Here is a 14,858-nt window from a genome sequence, read left to right as displayed (position 1 = left end):
ATGTCGGGTCTCCAGGACGACTGGGCCGCGGGGGTGGGGTGGCAGGCTGGGCGGCGCCGGGGCCGAGGAGGCGAGCGGGACCGACACCGCGACCCTCGCCCGAAAGCGCCCGCCCGATCCCCGGAGCGCGAGCTGGAACCTCGGCGGGCGGGCGGCACCCCGCAGGCGGCGGCGCCTCTCAGGGGTCGTCCCCATGCAGCTGGCGGAGAAGGTGTCAGCCAGGTGCGGCGACTCGGCGGCCCGGCGGCCCAGGTGGGCCTGGGAGCGGGTGTGCGGGCGTCGGGGCGCGGGAAACCGCTCGGGCCTCCCGGAGCGGCCGGGCGTGGAGCGGCGGGGGTCGGCCGGGTCACGCTCGCCTCCTGAGCGGTGTCCGGGGCCTTCGACGACGGTCGCGTCCCCATTGCCCTGCCGCGCAGCGCGCCCTGGCCCGGCCTCCAGAAAGGCCTTCGTGCACGTGGGGGCCTGGCCCGCGCGGGCCCCGCAGGCCGCCGCTGCCCGGCTCACTCCCGCCTTCCTCCCCGCGCCTGCTCTAGCTCCGTGAGTCTCGCCGAGGTGTGGGACCAGAGGGCGATCGGGAGCTACCACGAGCTGTTCGCGGCCTCGTTGGGCAACCTGGAATGGTTGCGGTTCTGTCTAAATCGGCACCGGCACCGGGGGAAAATCCCGGCCGGTGACAAGGTAAGGCCTCGGAGCTCAGGGGCGGGGACCGAAGTCGTCTCCACCCCACAGAGAGCTCCGTACGTAGTAGTTACCTGGCGAAGAGTGACAGTGGAGCATCCGGAGATGTCCTTTTCTGGGTAGATGGTCCTAATTCACCTTCCGACCGTCTGGAAGGCCATCTTGGGGGAGCGAGGAAGGGTGAGCGATACGGGAGTGGGAAAGGGGTACGTGCGATTCCCCGGGGGCACAGAGACGAGGGGGAGGGTAACCCCAAGAAATTGCTCTCTAGGTTAGGTTGTGGGCCCTGGGTGCCAGTCCTGCTCAGCCTCTTCCCGCCTCCTCTGGCCCCCACAGGGTTTCACTGCCATCCACTTTGCAGCCCAGAGCGGCAAGCTTGCATGCCTGCGGGTCTTGGTAGAGGAGTACAAGTTTCCCGCGGACCTGCCCACCAACAATGGCCAGACACCTCTACACCTTGTCATCCGCAGTGACAACAAGACCACGGCCCTGCCCTGCATTCACTATCTGATTAAGCAAGGGGCGGCCCTCAACACGTGAGTCCAGCCTATGAGGGGAGAGTGGCTTGGAGCCTGGGCAGATAAGAACCCCACTTCCAGGCAGGCAGATCCAAGCAGGACAGGCAGAGGGGCTGTGGGGTGACAAGGATTGATTCCCACATGAACAGTCAGAGAGCCCACATGGTGTCGTGGTTAAGAGATTTGGGGAGAGGACAGACCTAGTTCGTGTCCCAGCTTTGCTACCTGCTACCAGACAGAAAAGCCTCAGGCAAGTCACTCAACCCTAAGCCTCAGTGCTCTGGTTCCCAAACCTGTCTGTACACTGGAATCACCTGGGGAGCTTCAAAAATACCAATGCCTGTGTTCCAATCCAAAGGCTGTCATTTAACTGGTCTGAGGTGTGGCCTGGACTCTGCAAGGCTCAAAAGATCCCCAGCTATTTCCCATTTGCAGCAGAGTTTGGGAACCTCTTGCCTCAGTGTCTTCAACTGAAATTTGGGGGGATGACAGTGCCTATCACGTGAGACTATTGTGATAATTGAGAAAATGCGTGGAAAGTGCATGGATGGCATATAGGAGACTGCATTCATTCAAAATACTTATTCAGCATGTAATGTGCTAAGCGCTGGGCCAGAGCTGAGGAATACAATGGTGAACATACAGCAATGGTCCCTGCCCTCGTAAAGCTGATATACTAGCGCAGGAGCAGACAGCCAATTAGCAAACTAATGAATGAACAAAATGACAGAGTGTGGTAAGTGGTTATGAAGGGTATAAACAGGGTGGTGGGGTGGTGAGTAAAGCGGGCAGGGAGAAGATCTATTTGGGAAGAGCAGTTACCTCTAAGGAGAGAATGGAGAGGTGAGCCAGCCTAGCAAAACCAAGGACAAGTGTTCCAGGCAGAGGTGTAAAGGCCATGCTGGGAGAGAGCGGGGCAAGGTCAGAGGGCAAAGTTGGGGAGGAAGCAGGGCCCCGGCCATGCAGGCCTTGTGGGCCATGGCTAGGTGTGGGGAAGGGGCAGGAGGGCTGAGTGGTTTAAGAGGAGATGAGGTTAGTGGTCTCTGAGCTCCAGCCAACCAGCTCTCCTTCTAGCATTTCCTCACGGGCACACACCCCATAATCAGACTTTTGCTGTTCATTTAGTACAAACCCTCCTTCTACAGTTGAAGAAACTGAGGTACAGAGAGGAGAAGGGACATGCCAGGGTCACACAGTGGACTGGTGGCAGAGCAGGCCTGGAAGCTGGTTGGCTCACCTATCTGACAGGCAGATGCCCTTGGTCCTTCCTTTCTGCCCTCCTCCCACCCCCACCCCGGCGGGGCCCTCCACAGTCAGACATGCAACGGCTCCACACCCCTGCACCTGGCAGCCCGCGAGGGCCTGCTGAGCTGTGTGAAGGTCCTGGTGCAGAAAGGTGCCAATGTTCATGCCCAAGATGCCATGGGCTGCAAGCCCATCGACTACTGCAAAATATGGAACCACCGCATCTGTGCCCGGTGAGGCTGTGAGAACCAACCCTGCCTGTCACCCTTCCCCAGGGCCCTCACCCAGAGCTGAGCATGTAAGAGGAGGGTCTGGGGATGAGCCTGCAGAGGGCGCCTCTCCCCAAGATGCTATTCCCAGGGCTGTCCACAGGGCCTCACCCCTGGGGTTTAGCACTGCCGTGAGGCCCCAGCTCCTCGGCAGGGGGGTGGTGATCCATCAGACGCTTTAGCCAGAGGGGCCTCGGGCAGTGGGGATGGGTCATCTTGCTCATCTCACCTCTGGCAGCTCTGCCCACTCCCACCCAGGCCCTCAGCAGCAGCCAGTCTTCCCTGCCCAGGGCGAAGTTCAGTCACTGGGGAATGACACGCCCCCGCCTCGGCACCAGGTTCTTGAAGGATGCCATGTGGAAACAGGACAAGAAGGACTTTGCCCATGAGATGGGGAAACTGAAGAGGCTCAAGAACCAGCTGGCCCTCATGGAGGAGGACTACCTGACTGAGTATCAAGTAAGGGGTAGGGCCAGTAGGACGGGCAGCGGCACCGGCCATCCAGGCATGTGAGCAGAGGGGGCAGGGACCCACATGCACAGTTAGTTAGAAGAGTGGCTAGAAGTGGTCCCATCCAGAAGGAGGCTCCCTCACCCCCTCCTCTGAGGAGGAGGGCCCCAGGAGGGTGCCGAAGGGATGATGCTCAAGAGGACGCTTTAAAGGTGGGCAGCGGTTGGCCACATGAAGAATCAGGAAAGGACTAACCTGGTAGAAGGAACAGAGAGCCCTGCGGAGGGGCATAGGGGCACATGAGAGCGTGGAGTTTGTCAAGAAGTGCAAATTCAGTACAGCCAGGGGATCAGATGTGACCTGGAGACTGACAAGCTAGAGACCCGGCAGGGGCCCAGATCAATGTCAGACCTCAGCTGGGACAGACAAGGAGAATAAAGGATATTAAGCAGGTATAACGACACAGGATGTAAGAACCAGAAAACCCCAAAAGAAGATGCTGGGACTCGTAAGCGGATCCGGGAGTTGGGAGGGCTTCGGGGCTGGCAAAACCCGGTACTCCAGCTCTGTTCCAGCTGCATTCCTCGCCAAACTGCCCTGTCCTACCCTCCGTTGTCAGTGTCACCCAGCCTTCACAGTCATGTATGTATCCAGAGGAGGCAAAGCCCATCTGTTCCCGTGGCTCTAAGATTTCCCAGAAGCCCCTTGAAGATCTCCCCTTATCTCTTATTGGCCTCAACTGGATCATGTGTCCATTCTTGTTCCAATCCCTAGAGCTAAAAGAAAGCCATGTGTTGACTGACTTAGGTCTGGGGCGAGGCTGATGGAATTACTATGATTGGCTTAGCCTAATCAGAGCCTACATCTGAAGCTGGGTCAATCTCCAAACCACCTGACTGCTTAGCAACAGTCTGGCAAGTGAGACACTGAGATGGGGAGGGGGGAAGGGATCGGTTCTGTGACAAGGAGTTGAAGGTTCAGCTCTAGTGGAGGCAAGGACAGAGAGCATCACCACCCAGCCTGGAGAGACAGCCAAAACTGTCTCTCTCCCTACACTGACCACTCAAGGCCCACCACTTCCAAGAAGCCTGCCCAGATTAGCTCCATCCAGTTCCTAGCCTTCCAAACTTTTCTGCTTTCTCCTTCCAGGGTCAAGGATAACCCTACATCACTCATTTGCCTTTTTCCCCATCAACCCAGAGACTCTCTTAGGGCAGGCATGTCTCCACCACCAGACTGGGAACTCCTTTAGTGGGGGTGGAGGCTGGTCTCCCCCATTAAGACTCAAGTTTTTCCATAGGGCAGGGACCGTGTCTCCGCCCTCAAGTTGGAGACCTCACCTAGGGCAGAGGCTGTGTCTCCATCAGATTGGAGGTCTCTCCTATGGGAAAGGCTCTGTCTGTCCCATGAGCCCAGGGGCCCCCTCCAGGCAGTGGCTGTCTCCCCAACAGAACAAGGGCTCCCACAGGCAGGGGTTTCTCTCATCAGACTCCGGGCTCCCCGGAGGCAGGAAGGTATCTACTCAGTCAGGAACCTGAGGTTTCCAGGGCTGCAGCCACAGGGCCCCCTTCCACAGAAGCACACGGGGGTAGCCCTCCAGAACTATCTTGTGCCTTCTGATGTTGCAGAAAGAGCACCAAATTCTGAGAGAAGCTGCCTTCAAGAAGTGGCTCCATCGCAAGCTGCCGTCCCAAGGCCCATCCCTGAGCCGCAACACTCAGGGAGAGCCCCGTCCTCCACCCCAGGCCACTGTGCTCTCCAAGACCCCCAGGCACGGGGCACTGTGGCCTCCCAAGAGCTTCTACCCCTCCCAAGAGGCGCGCCTGCGGCAGACACCGCAGCCCAGTCAGCCCTGGGTGATGCCTATACCCACCTGCAAGCAGCTCATGGTCAGGCGGCCCAAGGTGTGGAATCTCAGCAACAACCCTCTCAGGTCCCCCACCGCCCAGATCGGCTACCCGCAGGGCATCCACCTGGGCGTGCATCCCGACCCCAGGCCGGAGCACGACTTCCGCTGCTTCCTCGAGGTGAGGTCCGACGGGCACGGCGGTGCGCTCCTGCGCACGGTGGCCGGCAACCATGTGGCGCCTGTGCCCCGGCTGCCTTTAGAGGTGATAATCCGTGAGCTGTACCCGTCGCTGCAGCCGTGCAGGATGAAGGTACCCCAGGGCTTCTGTTCTGTCACCATGAGAGAGGTGCCCCGGAAGCGGCGCCTGGGCGATGGCACCTTCTGGACCGACACTCTGAGCATGAACCTGCGAGAGACGTTTGACGAAGGCTTCCTGGCAGCCGTGCGAGCCCATCAAGGGCTCCCCACTCTGCCCTCCCCCAAACTACCCCCCACTTAAACTTATTTTGGTAGCCTCCCGACTGGAGGCTGCCCAGTGAAGGCTGAGGTGTGGTGATTCTGTATGGATGGGGAGGAAGGGGAGTGCCCACAGGCTGCCCACCCCCAAGCTCAAGGATCGGAGCCCCCTCCCCGACAAAACCCAGCTCCCAGGTCTCCCTTCTCTCCACAAAGGAATCTCTTGGACCCCCCAGGAGATCCAAGTTAGGGCAGTAGCCCAAGGCTCAGAGTGGGGATCCTCCTCTATCCTGGGCCTTACCATTGTAAAAGTGACACCTTGGTGTCCCCATTTCCCTTCCTCACACCCAACAGCTCACCAGGGACAAGGATTCCAGGATGAGGGACCACTGGGAAATTCTGCCTCTTGTTCATATTAAGTCCTTCCTGCTGCAGGTTCTAAGCCTCACTCTGCATCTCCAGAACAGGGAGGAAGACAGCTAATGTGTCACCCTGCCATTGGCTTCCCTGCCACTATGGGCTGCCATCCTTCATACCCAGCTGCCACTGGGGTTTCTGCAGCACAGGGAGGCACAGGCAGCCTTTCTGGAGAAGGGAGGGAGGACCTATGGCTTCAGTTTGAGACTGAAAGCACTTGTACTTTCTCCAGGAAGCTATCCTGGGTCCCCTGCTATCCCCTGTACACACCACTACAAATCATTCATTAAACAAACATTTATTGAGTACTTTCTATGTGCCAGGTGCCAAGCTAGGCACGGTTGATACAAAAACTGAAGGACGATTCCTGCCCTCAAGGAGCTTACAGTCTAATGGGGAGATAAACCAGTAAGCAGGCAAATAAGCCCAGAGTGATCTGTGTGGTGTGCTGGAGGGAGAGGGGACATTCAAAGTTCCTTGGAGGAAGTGAAATCTAAGTTGAGAACTGACAGAGAAGGTACTCAGGCGAGCAGAAGAAAGGGAATTAAAGGGTATCTCTGGATACAGGAGGCTGAAAATCAGAATGCAAGGTGGCAAGTGATGAGGCCAGAGAGGCGAGCGAGAGCCGGGACACCGCGAGCCTCACGAGCCATGCTCAGGGGTCTGGACTTTATCCTGACGGGGGGAGCCGTGGAAGGTTGTAAGCCAGGGAGTGACTAGATCAACCATGCATTAGAAAGACAACTCTGGCTGTGGGATAGAGAAGCAGAAGGAGGCTGTCACAATAATCCAGGTGAAAGGTGCTGACAGAGGGAGTGGCTCAAATCAAGAGATGTTAAGAAGGTAAACTTGACAGTTGTTAGAGATTGGATGTCAGGGCAGAAAGAGAAAGCAGGTTTCTGGTCGGGCTCCTGAGTGATCTTGGGGCCAAGGCAAGTACCCAGAAAAGGCAGGTTGCAAAGGGTGGCACCAAGTGCAGCAGAACTGTGGTTCAGAGGACCGAGAGGGATGCTGGGGCTGGCTGTCGGCTCTCAATTCCTTGAAACCATCAGCACGGATGGGCTCCTCCAGGGAACACACGACCGAACCCTGAGAAACCCCACTGCGCGGGGGGTGAGTGGAGGGGCCTGCACGGGACCCGGAAAGGAGCAGCCAGAGGGAGAACCAGCCACAGAAGTGCTTGGGACGCTGGGGGCGACGAGCCCTGCCCGATGCTGCACAAATCCAGAAAGAGGAGATAGGAAGAGGGTCCGCTGGACTTAGCACAAGGCCACTGGCAGCCCCCAGAACACTGGCAGTGGAGTGAATGGAGGGCAAAGCCCCACCATTGGGGTGAGAAACAAAGACATGGACAGCAACGGAGGGCAAGGCCAGCTGCTGGCCAGCAGTCAGGACACTGGCCTCCAGTGTCCTCCACCTTGTCCTCCCTTGTCTGCATAGGACAAAAGGGCCTGGCAATCTCAGTGCCACTGAGAGAAGGCCCAAATGTACTGCTCCTCCCCAGGAAAGGGGAAGGCTGGGATTTTTAAGAGAACGGGAATGCTAGACCCAAGGAAATGAAGGGCTACGGCGGGACTTGAGGCAGGACGTAGAGGTAAGATCTTCAAGCACAGAGGTCTTCCCTGTGGCTGAAAGGTACCACATGCGTGCAGTCCATCTCTGCACCTGTCTGCTTTGCTGTGAGGTACAGGACATGTCCGGTGATGGCTCTCGTGGGGACCTCATTCGCATAGGTACTGCTGAGTACTTGTAAGGCACCGTAGTTGGAACGCAAGGCCAACAAATGCGGGCCTGTGCCCAGGACCCGGCCTGCCTTTTTAGAAGACTGATCACCTCCCCAGGAGCCAAGAGCGCTCAGAAGAGAGGGCCAGCCCTTGTGTGCTCTTAGAGTGACAAAGAGCTTCTCTCATCAGCCCTGTTTCTTACAAACAGGCTGTAGCCCGGGCTGCCAAGAAGCCAATTTTTAATGTTTCTCCTCGAGCCTGAGATAGAATTCAGCCAGAAACCGCTCTCTTCCCTAGGCGAAGACTTATAAATAGGACACTGTACATGTTCTCCTGAAAGATCTAACCCAGGCCCACACCATCCCCTCTCGCCCCCAGTCTGACAGTCACGGAGCCCTGAGGAAAGAAGAGATGCAAGGAGAGAGAAGGGCGTTAAGAAAGGCCGCATCCATCCCCACTCCCCCGCCTCCCACTCCAGGCTTGGCTCCTCATCTCTGTCCCCTTCCCACTAAGGGCCACAAGAACAGTCCCTTCGGAAAGGCAAGACCCAAACCCAGAAAAGGAGCCCCTGGCGCAGAAAAGCCAGTCCAGGCGGAAGGTCAGCAGAAGAAAGGAAGATGAACTTTCAGGGTATTAAGGCAAACAGGGCCACCTAGAATCTTTATTCAAACGGGAATCAGCACTTGGACAGAAATCACAGTTCAACAGCAAAACTTTCTCTTGCAAGTGCTAAGCCACGGCCCCTCCCCACGGCCATCTGCCCATAGCAGTTATCACTGTCTGCTCTCCAGCTTCACGGCCCCTGCCCTGCCTGCCCTGGGAGAGCCAGAACTCCGGACCCATCACAGGAAGCGGCGGGAGGGCCACAGGAGCTCAGCTCTGCACACCCAGGTGGGCCACGGCCTCCTGGCTAAGCAGGCACCGCATCCTCCCTGGCGCCCTCTGAGGTCTCAGCCTCCGGCAGCATCACATCTGAGCCAAGCTGAGCCTCCTGAGGACGGTGGGGATAGGGGCTTCCGGGGGAGTCGAGGGAAGGAGGGCCAGCGCTGGGGGAAGGTGCCTTCCAGCTCCCGGCACCCACCTACTGCAGAGGCCCAGGGGCCTGACTCTCCTGATCTTGCCCCAGCATCCCCTCCGCAGAAGTTCAGTACATCTTCTGCCGACTGGGTAGAATGGCCTCTTTGATGAAGGAGAAGACAACCAGGATCCCTAAGCGTTTGCCCCGCTTGCCTTTGGTGAAGTAATTGGAGACCACGTCATCTGTGGAGACACAGGCAGGGAGATGAGAGTGTGTGTGTGTGTGTGTGTGTGTGTGTGTGTGTGTGTGTGTGTGCAGGGAGATGAGAGTGTGTGTGTGTGTGTGTGTGTGTGCGCGCGCGTGTGTGAACACAGCTCTGCCCACCCAGAGTCCAAGTGTCTCCATCACAGGGCGGGCTCCAGCTCCCCCAGCAACTCAGGCCTTGCTGGCGTCCTCCCACCATGCCTCCCACCTTACAAACCCCTTCTCACCTCCAGGCTGCATGGTGGAGGGCAGGACGTTCTCCCCAGCCGACAGTGACACAAAGAACGCAAACGGGATTATCCACAGACAGAAAGTGAAATAGGCCAGGACCTGGCAACAGAGACACCGAGATGAGGGTACCCCTGGAGATGCCAAGGCTGGGCCAGGTGTGCTCACCATGTATCTTAGAGAGGCGGTCAAGCGTGCCCCACACTTGATCTCTGAAGGGGACCAGGGCCCGGGAAGCAGAGACAGGACACCCCCAGACATGGAGAAAATTCGGTGGGGAAAGGTGGAGACCAAAGATGACTGTGTGGCCACAATCCCCAAATCGTGGTCACTAGGACAAGCAACTCCTCTGAACCAAAGGAGGCAGATGGAGGGCAAAACCATGAATGACCCATGTTCCCTAGAGAAGAGACCTTGTTCTTCCCCAGGGGTTCAAACTGGAGTAGCAGGGTTCAGGGTTGTGGCCCACCCCTGCCCTGTGAGGTCTGCGTCAGACCAGGCCACCCCACCGCCCCTTCATGACCTTAGGATGCTAGGCTGGGATGCTGGCATCCCCAAAGGACTCACTGGGAGACAGCAGTGTCCTCCCCACCGCAGCCAAAGGGGTCCCTGCTTCTCATCCTCACTGCTTTCTAAAATCACCTATACCATTTTTTTTTAAAATGTGTCATCCCTGAATAAACTCAGTTTCAAATCATAGTCAAGTTCACAAAGAAATCACGCAAGTCCCTTTTACTCGCTCTGTCCCGGTTAGTAGTTTGATGACGTACTGAATACTTCTTACCTCTGAGAAGGGATAATATTCCTCTGCAAAAAACTGAAACGCTAGGTAATGATTCACCACCACTAGCCCTGTTGAGGGAATGAAGAGTCATTTATTCTGGGGTGGATAACATAAAGCAGACTTTCAACCTTCACAAGGCCCCGGAGGTTGGGAGCCGATGCTTAGTCCTGACCTCACACCCAGCTCAGAGTACGGCTCCGTGCCAAGCGCACTACTCTCCAGAACCCAGTTTCCCGTCTGTGAGAACGGAAGAACTAGCCCCCACCCCACCTGCCCGCTGCAGAGGGCACTCATGAATCCAATTAGACGTAGGTAAAACACTCTTCGAATATTATAAAAACGAGACTCCAGTGCTACACACTCCAAAGCATGGTGCCAGTTGACCTGGTCTTTAGCAGCCATGAGTCCTGAAGAGAGCTCCGCAGGGCTGTGTGGAAGGGTGTCACGGGCGTGCAGAGCACACGCTCCCAAGGAGTCCACTCCAGTCGGGGCAGCAGGGAGGAGGCTCTCACTCCTCAGGAATGAAAGGGCACAGTTTGCTAGACGGTTTGCAATGCAATCTTAGGGTTCCTCAAAATTCTCGGGGAGGGGTCCGTCCTCAGGATAAGGTTCACTGGTGTGAACTGGTATGTTCTGGATCCCACCACCTCCTTAGCATGCAGCCAAATTCAGAGAGAGATCCCGGGGACTCGCTGCTCCGAGACAGGCATTCCTGCCGGTTCCCACGGTGAGGTGAAGGGCAGGCACCAGAACAAGGCATCCCCTCACACCCAACACCCCTCACATACACCTCACAGCCAACTGCCACGAATCTTTCCTCTTTTCTCTTCTCTTGCCTCTCCCCTTCTAAGGCAGACAACCACAGCTCTGCCGCTCCTAGCCGCGCTCTAGGGCGAGGGCATACTGGAAGATAGGATGGTACCTGACACCCACAGATCTTCAGAAAAACTCTCCCAGGCACCTTGAGGGCAAGTCAGGGGAGTGACAAAGGGAAGCCAAGGGAGCTCCCCAAGGGGTGGGGGGATTGGGGAGCACCCTCCCCCCTGGGAAGACGCAAGAGGAGCCTGGTCTCCAGGGAAGGATCCTCACACCAATCCCCGCAGAACAAATCCTTTGGTGGAATCACACCAAGGCACTCAGTCCTGGCTTTAACACTGTGCCCTCCTTGTGAGTAACAGTCTCTTTCCAGATTCTCTCACAGAAACAGAAAAGCAGCTCTAAGAAACCCCAATCAATCAGATATCTTGACCAAAGGCTACGATGACCAGTAATGACTAAAGGGAGAAAAGGCAATCCCGGTAACCAGATACTGTCTAGAACCTTTTCCGAGAATAACTATAGCATCTATGTGCCAAATGAGTCTCCTAAACATCACTGAACAGATGGAGAAGCTAAGGCCAGAGAGGGGAAATGACTCCCTGGGGTCAGAAACTGGTGGCAGAGCAAAGGCAGGAAGGCCACGGTCCTCCAAACTGGGTCTGTCAACCCCAAGGCAGCTGTCTGCAGGGACCCCCAGAGCCCCAGGAGGCTCGTCTTAATCACGACTTTGGGCCAGAGGACTGGATGGGGAGCTGCCTGCAGGCCAGGGAAAGGCTTTGGGCTTTTCCTGGCCAAGTGGTTTCTTAGGGGCTATAACTGCTCAGCCAACCCACCTCTTTTCCCTTCGCAAACCCTTTGTCAAACTTACCTCCCTAGGAAAGCCCTCCCTTTCTGAGTATCCCAGCCCCCCAAATTCTAGTCATTAGAGCCAATGCGGGCCCTAGGCTCCTCATGTGTGAGAACCCCAGCCTCCAATCAGCCTGGTCTCCTGGAGGACCTCAGTGGTTTGCCTCTTTTCTTTATATCCCCTTCAGTGCCCTAGACTGAGCTGGGCACGTCCAACCAACTCAGTTGCCTCCCCAACTATGTCCCCTCTCACCGCACGACAGGATGAAGTTAGGCGAGGTCAGCATGATGAAGGGGAAGGTCTGGAGGAGGCCAAAGTAGACAAGGTTGGTGAAGAGGCCCACACCAATCATGTAGGTGGGGAAGCGCTCAAAAACGTAGAGGCCAATCAGCACAGCTGTGGAGAACTGAAAACAACCAGAGGCACACAGTGCGGGGAGCTTCTTCCAGGCAGCCTTTCTGGACTCACTAACCCCCAGCCTACTCAAGGCAACACTCTGTTCATGTTTCAGTCTCTCCTTGTTTCACAGCCACAGTTCTGACCTCCCCAGCTAGTCTCTCAGCTCCCAAAGGGCAGCACTTTTCAATCTCAAAGTTTGTTTGACAGCAACCCACAGTAAGAAAAATAGTTTACACTGTGACCCCAACACATGTACATATACATGATCAAAGTTCAGATTTCAATTCTAGTCTTTCCCATTCCTTTTTTTTTTGTGGTACGCGAGCCTCTCACTGTTGTGGCCTCTCCTGTTGTGGAGCACAGGCTCCGGACGCGCAGGCTCAGCGGCCATGGCTCACGGGCCCAGCCGCTCCACGGCATGTGGGATCTTCCCGGACCGGGGCACGAACCTATGTCCCCTGCATCGGCAGGCAGACTCCCAACCACTGCGCCACCAGGGAAGCCCTCCTTTTTTTTTTTTTAATGCTGATAATGATCTACTGAATTGATTGCACAACCCAATAATGAATCCTTCCTGCAGTTTGAAAAACATTGTTCTGAAGGACTTATAGCTGTCAGTGCTCAACAAAAGGCAGGCAGTTGGTTGAATGAAGGTCTAATTCCTGTACCAACACTCATGAGCTGGGCCTCTGAACCCAGAGCTGAGAGCTATGGTCTTGTCTCCACCACTAACTCCCTACCCCAGGCCATGCCCAAAGTGGAAGTGGCTTTTGACAGCAGGTGACTTGAGAGGCACTGGGCTCGTCCTGTCCAAACGTGCCCCCAGACCCTCCCCAGCCTTTCCTGCAGCTGCAGAAATCTATCCACCAGCAGTCACTCCTGTGGCTTGGACATCAACGGCAAGGATTGTGTCTTCAGGAAGAGAATCCTTCCACGAGCCCTGAGCAGGGCAGGGCCTGGGGCAGGGAAGGTGTCTCCCTCTTAGACCAAGTCACTTGTTCCAGTTAGAAAGAGGGCAAAGAACAAGTACTCAAAACTGTCCTTAAGGTTCCTCTCAGTTCTAAATGCTGTAAGCAGAGCAAAGGGCTAAGACCCCTGAAGGTGGTCAAACAAAGGCAAAGCCACAGCCCTGTCAACAGAGAATGGGCACTCAGCTCTCGCCTTAAGGAACCAAGAACGAGGCCCGCAGTGAAGCGATGCCACTTGGGGAAGGAGGCCAGGGAAGACACAGGCCCAGGAGAGCAGACCCAGGGGGACAAGGTACAGGGCAGGGAGGTAGGGGGTGGTGCCCTCAGGAAACAGCAAGGACACAGGTCTCATCACCCAGGCCAAACTTTCCCCACTTCCTCCTTCTGAGGCAGGGCAAGAGTGAGGGGGATCCTGGGGAAAACTGCCACTTACCCAGATCATGTATTTTATGATCCTGCTGGTGGCCACTGTGTATTCTTCTATCAATTCTGCCAGGTAATAGAGTCCGGCCGCTGGCAGGGGGGAAGCAAGCAGGGAGAACATTAGCCAGTGTCACTCCCACCATGCTGATCACCCCTCTCTCTGCAGCTGGATTCCACTCAACCTTTCATGATTCCATTAGGTAAGAAACAAACCAAACAATCCGTGTGTTACCCTCCCAAGTCGGAAGTAAAACTCTGTCAGGGCAACTAAGGAGAGATTTCATAAAAGTGAATGGAAACCTGTATCTGATGCCTCCGCACAAACCTAACCTCTGGCCCATAAAAGGGAATTTCTTTCGCTCATTCAGTAAATATTCGCTGGCATTTAGTATGCGCCAGCTGCTGGGCTGAGAGCTGAGTACGGCACGAGACAGACGAGGTCCCTTCCCTGACCAGCTTTGCGGGGGTGCGGGGGTGCTGAGTGGGAAGGGGAGTCAGACGATCCCAGTAGGACAAGTCAAACCCCATAAGGAGTGCTTCCCGGAGGAGGTGAAGTCTCAGCTGAGATCAAGAGTAGGAACTAGCCAAAAATGGAAAGGCCGTCAAAGTCAGAGTGGGAAGCACCAAGGGCCCGAGGCGAAAGGGCGGGGGTAGGTGTCTGGGAAAAGTTCGGTGCGGCCGGCCCCGCGACGGAGGGCGCGGCAGCGGTTGGCCATGCGCGGGCAAGGGGCACTTGAGTCAGCCTCCCCTGGGCACCAATGGGGCGGACTCTGTGACTCCTGGAAGGACCCGAGGTCAGGCTAGGCTACTGGGGTCAGGAGGAGGGGCAGGACCAGGCGGGGCAGGAAGGGGGATGCGAAGGCCGGAAGGAACGGGCGGGGGTCTCCCGGCTCTCTCCGGCGCCCTCGTGATGCGACCCCCGGCGAGCACAGATGCCGGAGCTGGAGCCCGCGCGGCCCGGGGTCGCGCACTCTCACCGACGGCCAGCGTGATGAAGGCCACCTGGATGAAAAGCGACAGCCAGCTCAGCACATACATGAACCACATGGCGCCCCCGCCCCGGCCGCCCGCCAGCCCGCCGGGACGGGCCTGCGCGCTCGGGCTCCGGCAACACGGAGTCTCCGCCACCGCCGCCGCGTCCCCGCCCCGCGGACGGTCGTGCGCCGCCGCCGAGAGCAGCCCGGCCCGAGCACCGCCCCCAGCCGGGTCCGGACTAGCGCCGCCCGCCGGCGCGGAGGGCCAACCGCTGCTGCCCAGACCGGCGCGCACCCGCGGACCGCCGGGCTCCCGAGGATGCAAAGAGGGGGCCGGTCGGCAATGCAACCACGGGGAGGCGGGATGGTCCTGAGGCGCGGGGACGCAGCGCTAGTACCGGAGCTTGGAACGTAGCCACCGGCCCCTCCCTGTGCACTCACGCGCCGACCTGGAGTTGCCCAGGGCTTTCTTTTGCTCTCGCAGGTAACAGGAACAAAACTGTTGAGTGCCTAACGTGTGACAGGCAC

The 14,858-nt window shown here is 57.2% G+C and overlaps 2 protein-coding genes across 2 annotated transcripts; one reads left to right on the top strand and one right to left on the bottom strand.

Annotated features, from left to right (window-relative positions):
- Positions 1 to 5,508, top strand: ANKRD53 (ankyrin repeat domain 53). Its single transcript, XM_070046837.1, has 6 exons — positions 1 to 252; positions 439 to 678; positions 1,015 to 1,214; positions 2,510 to 2,674; positions 3,049 to 3,169; positions 4,789 to 5,508. The coding sequence occupies exons 1-6, from the start codon at positions 1 to 3 to the stop codon at positions 5,506 to 5,508; spliced, it is 1,698 nt and encodes a 565-aa protein (XP_069902938.1).
- A 671-nt stretch (positions 5,509 to 6,179) lies between these two features.
- Positions 6,180 to 14,505, bottom strand: TEX261 (testis expressed 261). The gene is made up of 6 exons (XM_030877494.2): positions 14,334 to 14,505; positions 13,367 to 13,446; positions 11,819 to 11,972; positions 9,901 to 9,968; positions 9,116 to 9,218; positions 6,180 to 8,866 (listed from the first exon to the last, which is right to left on the bottom strand). Exons 1-6 carry the CDS (start codon positions 14,401 to 14,403, stop codon positions 8,751 to 8,753), a joined length of 591 nt encoding a protein of 196 aa, XP_030733354.1. The 5' UTR covers positions 14,404 to 14,505; the 3' UTR covers positions 6,180 to 8,750.
- Positions 14,506 to 14,858: the final 353 nt, after the last annotated feature.

Source organism: Globicephala melas, chromosome 12 (genome assembly GCF_963455315.2).
Source record: "Globicephala melas chromosome 12, mGloMel1.2, whole genome shotgun sequence".
Classification (NCBI taxonomy): domain Eukaryota; kingdom Metazoa; phylum Chordata; class Mammalia; order Artiodactyla; family Delphinidae; genus Globicephala; species Globicephala melas.
The sequence above is the reverse complement of the archived record's forward strand: the minus strand, read 5'-3'. Positions and strand labels throughout refer to the sequence as shown.